Here is a 10,677-nt window from a genome sequence, read left to right as displayed (position 1 = left end):
TTACACACTGTGAACTTATTTCTCATTTTGTCAATTAATTATTGTCAAAACAATACATATCCACTTACATATATACCAACAAATTAATCGTCAGGATGGTCAATCCATGACAAAATACTTTAACAAACATTACTTAACAGATCAGACACGTAGAGTTCGCTCATGCACGTTACTTAGTTGAAGATTGACGCCAGACGCAGCACGTACGCTAGCACGCAAGTACCGCCCAGTTGACTCTTCGATCGATCGCCTAGACGTACTTGGCGTCGGTGACCATGGCAATTCCGCCGGCGGTGGCTGCTGTTGCCGCGGAGGCGGGGCGGCCGAACCTCGTGACGGCGCAGTCCGAGGCGAACAGAGCCGAGGAGACGTAGTCGGCGGTGCCGCCCATGATGGGCATCTTCGAGGTGACGTTGAGCTTGTTGACGTAGTCGGAGCGGTAGGTCTGGCCGAGCACGCCGTGGACATCGTCGGAGAGCGCCTGGAACTTGAACCCGAGGTCGAGGTGTGCGAGGCAGTCGTCGGCGGTGACGCCGTAGCTGTGCACCTTGGACTCCTCGGCGGTGATGGGCACGGCGTTGGCCACGATCCGGAACACCCCTTTGAGCTCGACGACGACGTTGTTAGCCTGCGCCGTGCGGGTGATGGAGAGCCCGGGCACGGACGCGGAGGACCAGCGTGCGCCGTCGGCGGGAGCAAGGTCGATGCGCTCGTCGTCGAAGGCGAGGTCGAGGTGGTCGACGGCGGAGTCCCAGTGGGCGGAGCGGACCGCGCCGAGGTGGAGGCGGTGGTGGGCGAACATGACACCCACGGCCTGGATCCAGGTGAAGTCGCGGCTCGTCGCGGGGTTGTGGTTGCCGATGAAGTGCGCGTTGATGTGGAGGTCGTCGTCGGAGAGGATGCAGAAGTCCTGGTTCTTCTTGCCGTGGAAGTAGAAGTTGTTGCCGTCGCCGCCGGTGAAGCGCGGGTCGCCGCACGACGCCCCCGCGTAGAAGTCACACACTGCATACAAAAAGCACATCATGCATGCAATAAGATTAGCATATATATGCATGTATAAGTGCACTACAAAAATTACACTCAATTCATCAAGTAATAATAGCCATACAAGTATAAACTACTTACGGCAGAAGGTCATGCAGGATGGGCAGAGGACGAGGCACTCTTTGGGGCAGCGGCTGGGGCAGGTGGCCTCGCACCCGGGCCGCTTCTTCTTGGTGTCGGTGCAGGTGAACTTGCTGTTGCGCTTCCCGACCCCCGGCTTGATCACCACCAGGTTGCTGCCCTTGGGCACCTTACGCACCTGTGGCGGCGGCGCCTGGGCTGACGCCGACGACGCCATGAGCGTGCACAGGACTAGGAGGCTCGCGCCGATCCACAACGCGGCCACGGCGGGCGATGGCCACCGCACCGCCATTGCTGCGGCTGGACAAGTTAGTGACTCTGGTGGACGCTCTGGATTGATGTGTTTCTTTGACTAGATCTTGCTGGCTGTGGTTGTGGTTATTGTGAATTGTGATACTAGGGTGTGTGTCTTATATATAGCGGCTGGGCCTGGGCGCCATGAATTAGCTAGGGGAGTTGACCTAGAGGCAAAGCTGCCGGAGGGTACGTGCCGGGCCAGCAATGGGGTGGTGGCTTTTCTTACCTGCGAAGCGTGCGTGCATGGATGCACCACGACCACGAGACGGTCATTATTGCATGCACACTTGCATTAGTTAAGTCAGGTGATCAGGTTGTAGCTAGCCAGGTGATCGATCGAGAGCTATTTCTCCTTGCTAAGCTACCGTCTCAATGTGCTGTGCATAGCATGGGTACGTAACTATAGCATCCACACTTGCATCAATCAAGTTGATCGATCAAGTGGCTAGCTGCCTAGCCAGGTGGGGGTCAAAATATATATGCTTCGACGTGAGAAAATAGGAACCTATGAAGACCATGCAGTTTTCCCCATTTCTCCCTGCTAAGCAACCCTACGTGCATAACATACATAGATAATTATGCAAATTGCTCCACACTTGCACTAGTGGTCAATGGCGTCGCCCGCACGTACGTACGTGCTCCACACATAACATGCATGCAATGCAAACAACCATGTACTATCTAGTGCCTATCTGTATTGTGTATATGCACTAGTTGGCCACTAGCTTCCGTCCAAGCTGTCGGCCCATTCCATTGGTGGACTTGGCCATCTTCTTTCTCCCTCCTTGGTCTCGCGTCGTCCTCAATTAACCATGCCGACGTTGAGTTGGTGCTAGTTTAGCATGCATGGAATTACGGCGAGACTAGCGGCGCATGTGCATGTTACGTAGATGGCGTGAAGACCAGGGCTTGTCAATGCGTTGACGCGGCGAGCTAGGGAGTTAACTAATCATGGTACCGCGTGGCGCCGCTGCCGGCCGGTGAGGCAGAACTTCACGCCAGACGCGCAGTACACACTTGCACCACGGACGCACGCATGTCCTCTCGCGTGCAACTCCCGTAGACCAGTGTTCAATCATAGTTGTACACCAGCCGATTGTGCAAATTGCGTGCCCGTCGGTCACGCGCAACTGCAGTACGAAATCACCGTACGCGCCTCGTAGTCGGTGGGAACGCCTCCTCCCACTGAACATCTCCTCCCACAGGTTAGTTCCCGCGCGCAACTGAAGTTGCATGTCCGTCAGGCATACACAACTAATTTTTACCTATTTTACTTGATTTTAGACTCGATGGAAAAATTGAGAAACATATTCATGTATCAAAAAACACAAAAATCTAACAATATTTGAGAAAAAAGGAAAAAAAACATGCTGACATCATTGGACTTAGACTTAACCGTTGGCTAAGATCTAGCCACACCCTATCTTCGTTGGTCTCCCCTTTCGCACCACTAAGCCAAAAGCAAAGGATGTTTTTATGCAGTACAGAAAAAATTGTGAGAACATTTGCAGATGCTTAACCTAAGAGTAAGCAGGTCTTTGAAGTTCTACACGTATGCATTTGGAACAAAGCCCTCTTGACGAGGACGACATCCCTAGCAACACCCTTAATGTTGCTTCGCCAAATCAAGATTGTGATGTCATGAAGGAAATTGATATGATGAATCCCAAGATGGGCGATGAAGAGAAGCTCTCTCTTCAACAAAGATGACGTGCGTAGCATTGAAGGCGCTCGGGACTTGTCCTAGATGTGTGTTGAAGGCACTCAACACTCGTTCAAGATTCACCTAGTGAGACTAAATTGTTTCCCTAATGAACTTACCCTATCCTAGGCTGACTCACTGGGATGAATTCTTTGAGGAGCTATGGGTTGAAGGCACTTAGGACTTGTCATCGTTGCATGTTGATGGCACTCGAGATTTGTCCTACGTTCATCCTATCAGGATGCATCTCCAAGTGGGCTTTAGGCTCGTCCCAATTTTCATGGTAATGATACAGACTATGAGTATATGAATCAACTCCATTTCTTGGGTCAGACAAGATTTGAGAAGAAAGTAGTTGAGCTTGATCTTATTCTAGGGTTTGAGCTTCTAAGCCGCCCATAGGATTTGGAGATCCACTTCATCTGAATTCCTGGATTTCCTTGTATTTGTAAGAATCAATGAGCATCTACTCGAGTGAAAATCAACACACCCATCAAGTTTTTTGTTGGTTGGGTTCATTCTCAAAGCCTGCCACATTGGTGTGTGATGTTGGCATGCGATTCATAAAACAAAGCAAGTGTCCTTTCCTAGTATGAACATTGGGCCAAATCTGGGAGCCTACCACATCACACTAAAGAATTTATACAAATTCATCGATGGAGCTGGCATCCCTTGGGTTAAGCTAATCTAGAGCACCTACTATAGTGATGGTTCTATATCCGGCAATAGCCTAGTGGGATCTTTTCAGGGTAATAACTAGATGTCACATTGAAAAATGGGAAGTAAGTTTACTTCTGGTATGATTTATGGAAAGTCGATGCATGCACAACAGGTTTCTAAAATTCATCATTGATGCCAAAAATGGTTACTCACAATTAACAAGTGTTGACTCTAGAATATTTAGAGGACTTATCTCATCCTCCCTTGTCACGACAGAGACTTCCATGACTTTTAAACCATGGAAGAAATTTGCATTCAAGTTGACATTGTTGATGTAGATGATAGTTGGAGCTACTTGTAGGATCACCTCATTTTCTTCAGCGGAAAAGCATATTAAGGTTCTTATTGGATATCAACTTACCCCACTTCACTTCTTTTGGGATTGGAACAGCCCATGTCAATTGAAGCATGAAGTGTTTCTCTCACGATTACTTTGTGATAGACTAAACACAAAGAATTTGTTGCACATGAAAAACTTCCACCACCTTCCTATGATTGTGCAATATCGAGTATCTAGTGAAGGGAACCTTGCAATCTGCTGCTAGGTGCTATAATTTTTATGCTCTAGAAAACTATAAATTCTCCAGCCTTTGAAGCCTTTTGCGGCCACCAAATTAAACTAGTAGTTCCTTTATTCATGGAGGTTATCATTTTAGCAGCCTAGAGTATTTGGATGGTCTGAAACAATAAGATTCTCACAGAAGAACCATGTCGGTGTTTTCCAATTCAGTGCCAAGTGCCAATGTTTTTTTTTGAGAGCTGCTCAGATGTCAAATGAGTCAAAATTTGGAGCGGACCTCACGCATCACATTATCTACCACACAAAAAATGGATTTTTTTTGAATTTTTCTAGTATTTGATTTGATTTTTTCCTGACCAGGAGCATATGAGCATGGGCACCGAGTTGGATTTCTGATAGTTAAGCATGATACGTTGATTTCATAGAAATCTCATTGTAGTTTCAAAATTCACATTTCAATCTTTGTCAAAATACCGTGTACGCATTGTGTACGGTGGATCAGTAACTAGGACAATATCTCACATGATTTGTTGCAGAGTATGATATTGCAGGCAGGCAACTTAAAAAGCCCTGTGTGATGACCAATTTTTCTCATGTGCAATGCACCAATGACACACATCCAAATGGATCATAAATTATATCTTCGTTCAAAAGACCAAAGTAGCGCAAACTTCGGAATAAAGCCAAAAATGACGGGTGGATGGATGGGATGAAAGTTGCACTACGTAAATGGATGCTTCTAGGATTATAATTTAACTATTCCCTAGAAGGGTGATTCAACTCGAATGCAATGTTTCGGTATGAAATGACTTGGCGTATGCCAAAAGACCGAATTTATTCCACTTTAAAGCATTTTGACTTCCCTAGTAGTGGAGTCCAAATTAATCAACACTATTTTTTTAGATGGTGAACTAATCTACTACGCCAGTTCAGATCTCAACTGAAGTGGCAGATCCAACCTCGGTGACCAACAAAACCCCGGCATGCAAGTGGCCCCCGCTCGTCAGCCTCGCAGCCCGAGCCCAGCGGGTCTAAACCAAACCAGGTGCAGAGTCTGGCCCGCCCGACCCCCATGGCGCCGCCGCCCCATGGTCATCTCAGTCTCCCCCCGTAATTGCGGCCACCTCCACCTCGGCCTTTCCCGCCGTCGCCGCCGACCATGCCTTCCTCCGCCGCGGCCTCCGGACCTGCAGCGTCGTGCTCCGCGTGTACGTGTTCCTCCTCCGCCATGGCCTCCTCCCCGGCCACCCCGTCCCCTTGGGCCTCCTCCTCTCCACCTCCATCGCCACCTCATCCTCTCCGAATAATATTTCGAGCTCAGGACACGTGCACATAGAGAATCTGAGTTTTGAATAAGGCGCCAACACTATGCTAACATAGCAAAACTGAAACTGTGTAGGTCCCTAAATCCAAATCCCTCTTTCTTCTTCGAAACACACATCTTCCACCATGCATACCAATGTATCTTTGAATCTTATTCGTTTCTTCATTATCCCCCCATCAAAATCCTGATATCTCATTAGTAACAACTTTACAAATATATTTAGGGAGCTTAAATACTAACATTATGTTAGAAGGAATTGCCTGAACCACTGATTTTAAAAATATCTCTTTGCCTTGCATAGATAGAATTTTTTCCCTTTCATCCCTTCAATCTCTGACAGACTCTATCAACAAGATGTTGAAAACAGTCGCTTTTATCCACGCCAACCATTGTCGGCAGCCCCAAATACGTGTCAGATAGGGCCTCAGTAACAATGTTCAGCTCTCTACGTACATCCTCTCTGACCACAACATTTGTATTGGGGCTAAAGAACACACTCAATTTCGTCATTTTGACTTCCCTGGAAGTGGAATCCAAATTAATCAACACTATTTTTCTAGAGAAGAAAGTATACTTTTCCCCCTCAAATCTGTCTCAATGGATCAAATCCCCCCTGAACTCCAAAACCGGATAAATCACCCCCTGAACTTTGTAAAACCGGATAAATTTCACCCCTGAGCGGTTTTGGAAAGAATTGAAGGTGGTTTTCTTATTAAGGATGCTGACTGGGCTGGATATTCTGTATCAGCAATTCTTGGGACACAATGAACTCAAGGGCAAAGGTTTGAAGATCACTTCAACCTTCAACCCGACATCACCAGTGATGACGGGTTCCTATGGACACGGAGAACGTGTGGTTGAATATGACTCAACTAACATGTTTGAAGACATTGTTTAGTCTCTCAATCTTCTGAGTGGTCAACATAATTTATGTCCATTTACGATGTTCTAATAAGAACATAAGTATTGTTGTCATCATATATTGTATATCACAATATATTGTATCAGCACTTTGGTACAAGTACATTTGTATGTATTCTATATATTTGAGTGATTTTCATATTGAGAATATTCATGTCTATATATAGATTTCTACGGGGGCCAATCTGATGAAAGATGATATGTGCCTTGTGATCTCGCCGATGCAGATGTCGCCGTTATCGTCACTGCTGCCGTTTAGCTGCATCTTGTCGCCGACAGCCTCCTTGTAAATCTTCTCGCGCACGACAGCGGCGGCAGAGGTCGCACACTGCCGGGAGGAACTCGTACGGCGCCCACCCCGGTCGTGCTTCAGGCCGCTACTTGCATCATGCGATTTTGTTCTATTAATCCGGTCTTTGCTTCCATGTCAATTTTGTTGTTCATGTGAGGCGTCTAGGATTCACGTAATTTTCGTCATGCGATTTTGATCCCAACCAATTCCAAGTGCTATTACTACTTGCAAAGCCCCACTTGTTCAGTGTGTAGTCATCCTAGTTCCTTTCCGCCCGGCACCGTACGAGCAGGCTAGGTGCGCGGTGTGGCTGGGCGGGCGCGGGCACGGCCGATCTCGAGCCCGAGTGGGCGACGCTATGAGTGAGGGAATCGGACGGGGAAGAAGGTAAGAGGGGCGCCCGCTCACCGGGAGCTTGTAGGCGAAGTCAGGGCGGTCGGGGTAGCAACGGTGGTTAGGAATTTGACGCCGGCGGCCGGCGAACAGAGGCAAAAAAGAAGGTCGAGAAAATGGGGAAATTTAACCCCAAACCGTTCCTTGCCGCTGCCCAGTCAGCATCATTAACGATCATTGGTAAGAAAACCACCTTCAATTCCTTTCAAAACCGCTCCGGGGTGACATTTATCCGGTTTTGCAAAGCTCAGGGGGTGATTGATCCGGTTTTAGAGTTCAGGACGAATTTGATCCATCGAGGCAGATTTGAGGGGGAAAAGTATACTTTCTTTTTTTCTAGATGGTGAATTGATCTACTCATCCGTTCAGTGTGATCCTCCGCGTACGCTCAGATCTCAACTGAAGCGGCAGATCCAAAACCCCGGCCTGCAAGTGGGCCCCGCCCGTCAGCGCCAGCAGCCCGAGCCCAGCAGGCCGTAAACCAAACCAGCCGCCGAGTCTGGCCCGTCCGACCCCCCCGCATGGCGCCGCCGCCCCGAGGTCGTCCCCGTCTCCCCCCGTAATGGCGGCCACCTCCACCTCGGCCTCCCCCGCCCCCGCCGCCGACGACCTCCACGCCTTCCTCCGCCGCGGCCTCCGCTCCCGCGGCGCCGTGCTCCGCGCGCACGCCTTCCTCCTCCGCCGCGGCCTCCTCCTCGGCCACCCCGTCCCCTCGGGCCTCCTCCTCTCCGCCGCCGCCGCCTCCACCACCACCGCCACCTCCGCCACCCACCTCGTGCGCCTCCTCCTCCGCCACCTGCCCCCGCCGCTCCCGCTCTTCTCCCTCTCGGCCGCCCTCCGCGCCGTCGCCCCGCGCGTGCCCTTCTCCGCGCTGCTCTCCCTCTTCGCCCACCTCCTCCGCGCCCACGCCCCCTCCGGCTTCCCCGACGCCTTCGCCTTCCCGCCGCTGCTCTCCGTGGCCGCCTCCGCGCGCTCCCCGCGCAGCCACCTCCCCGCCGCGCTCGCGCTCCACGCGCAGCTGCTCCGACGCGGCCTGCTCTTCGCGCCGCCGCCCCACGCCGCCAACGCGCTCCTCCATTTCTACGGCGCCGCCGGCAGCCTCCCCTCCGCGCGCCACCTGTTCGACGAAATGCCCTTCAGGGACATCGCGTCCCACAACACCATGATGACGGCCCACGCTGCTTCCCTGGGCGGTGGCATTGATGCCGCACGCCAGCTGTTCGACGGAATGCTCCTCAGGAACGTGGTGTCCTGGAACGTCATGATCAATGGGTATGTGAAGGCGAAGCGGCCCGAGCAGGCGCTGGAGGTGGTGCGGTGGATGGCGGGGGTCGGGGTCAGGGGCACCGCGACGACCATGGTCGGGGCGGCCACCGCGTGCGCCAGGCTGGGGAGGCTGGGGTCTGGCAGGGAGGTGCATTGTGCATACTTGCGCCGCTTCGAGGAGGATAACCTCTTGTTTTGGACTTCGCTGGTTGATATGTATGGCAAGTGCCGGAGGGTGGCGGCTGCGAGGAAGGTGTTTGATCGGCTCAATGTCCGGAATGTTGTTTGCTGGAATGCAATGATCATCGGGCATTGCGTGTATGGCGAACCTGCTGACGGGCTTCAGCTGTTCCATGAGATGATTGGACGAGGTGAGTACATTGGCTTGTATATGCTTGTACTTCTGTTAGGCTCCATGTGTTTTCAAGTTTGATATATCTAGTGCTTGCTTTCAGGGAAGAATGGTTCAGATAACCAATGGGTTCTGCGACCAGATGAAGTCACTTTCATTGGTGTACTCTGCGCGTGTACCCGTTTAGGTCTCCTGGATGCTGGGAAGGTATATTTCAACCAGATGACCACGACGTACAGTCTCAGGCCAACATTTGCACACTATTGGTGCATGGCGAATCTGTATGGGAGTGTTGGCCTTCTGGAAGAAGCAGAGAGCCTCTTGAAGAGCGTGCCAGAGGAGCTGAAGGCACGTGCATTGGGTGGTTTGCTTGGGTTGTGCCGATTCAGAGGGGAATGGAAACTTGGGGAACGTATAGCCCTCAGGTTGATCGAGCTGGAACCAAGCAACTGTGCTCACTATGCTCTGTTGTGCAGTGTATATGCTTCGGCGGGAAGATGGGAAGATGCTCACAGGGTGAAGGCTATCATAAAGGAAAGCGATGGGAGGTTCAGTCCTGGACACCGTCTGGTGGATCTAAATGAGATCGCAAGTGAATTTAAAATTAGGGAGAGGCAACCTGAGAATCAGGAAATATATGTTATCCTGGATGACTTGGTTTCAAAGCTGCAGTTTACAAGCAGAGAAGATGTGCAAACTGAACCCGGGATAAAATAGTGCAGTCTTCACTCACAGACCATTTCCGAGCTGCATGGGTTTTGAGCAGGCAGGCAGGAGGCAGCTAGCTGGAACAGTAGGCTATGCTGTGACCCCACATGTAAGACACAGGGTTGCAAGAAGTGTATCCTCAGGCGTATCTGTGTGAAGCTGTTTAAGATTCTCTTGAATCAGAAATATTTGAGATGATACTTTGCATATACAGATGTGTACAAGTGACGCTCCACGGTCCATACAAGAAACTCAGGATGGTCCTTCTGCCTGGGAGGATAATAAGATTGAGCTCTTGAGATGTTTACCAAGAGGAACACATTGCTGCATTCCTGCTGGAGTTCATATTGCTTGGCAAATTACAAGTTTGGGTAATGCTGTGACAAATTAACAGAGCTGAAGGGCTGGCCTGTACTTATTCTGGTGAGAACAATTTGTTGAACTTACATTTTGCGTAGGATGAAGGATGCTACCATGAGATCTTTCCTTTGCCTTTTTCCTGCACTGGCAGTTGACCGTAACTGGCACAAGGCAAGTTTAAGAGAAGCCAAGTCTTGTGTAGAGTTTCTTACTCTTTTTTCTTACACTTTCTTATGGTCAGACAGCCAGGCGAATGTTTACTGATGAAATTTGATGGTGCCATTTTGAACCATTGTTGTAGAAATAGCAAATAATTGAATACACGGATTCTCTGTAGTTTTGTCAGTTTGCTGTACAAATTGAGATAGTGGCCCATAATACCAGTACAGTAAACTACCATGACACAATGATATGGAACCTGAATGCAGCCCTTTTAGCCTTTCCGTTTTTTACAGCTTTTGAGCTTTTACTTATTGACTAGCTGAACGTTGCATCTCCACTAATGCTAATATTAGTCTCCTGTATGTTCTTAAACTCCAGTGATCATTAGAGAGTACTTTGGGCTTCTCTCTTATTTTAACATACAACATGTTGTAGCATTTGCCGAAAATGAAATAAAATGTTGCAGCACTTTAGGCTACTGGTACTGGGCAACGGAGGCCATGTTGAGGGTACCTCGACAAATCAGGCCTGCCTG

General features: G+C 49.8%; 2 protein-coding genes across 2 annotated transcripts; one reads left to right on the top strand and one right to left on the bottom strand.

The window, feature by feature from the left end:
- Positions 1-1,494, bottom strand: LOC123162700 (uncharacterized). Its single transcript, XM_044580478.1, has 2 exons — positions 1,126-1,494; positions 1-1,002 (listed from the first exon to the last, which is right to left on the bottom strand). Exons 1-2 carry the CDS (start codon positions 1,415-1,417, stop codon positions 251-253), a joined length of 1,044 nt encoding a protein of 347 aa, XP_044436413.1. The 5' UTR covers positions 1,418-1,494; the 3' UTR covers positions 1-250.
- Positions 1,495-7,752: 6,258 nt separating this feature from the next.
- Positions 7,753-10,320, top strand: LOC123179884 (pentatricopeptide repeat-containing protein At3g51320). Its single transcript, XM_044591786.1, has 2 exons — positions 7,753-8,931; positions 9,016-10,320. The coding sequence occupies exons 1-2, from the start codon at positions 7,857-7,859 to the stop codon at positions 9,627-9,629; spliced, it is 1,689 nt and encodes a 562-aa protein (XP_044447721.1). The 5' UTR covers positions 7,753-7,856; the 3' UTR covers positions 9,630-10,320.
- Positions 10,321-10,677: the final 357 nt, after the last annotated feature.

This window comes from Triticum aestivum, chromosome 1D, assembly GCF_018294505.1.
Source record: "Triticum aestivum cultivar Chinese Spring chromosome 1D, IWGSC CS RefSeq v2.1, whole genome shotgun sequence".
Taxonomy (NCBI): Eukaryota; Viridiplantae; Streptophyta; class Magnoliopsida; order Poales; family Poaceae; genus Triticum; species Triticum aestivum.
Note: the sequence above shows the minus strand (reverse complement) of the source record. Positions and strands in the feature narration are given on the sequence as shown.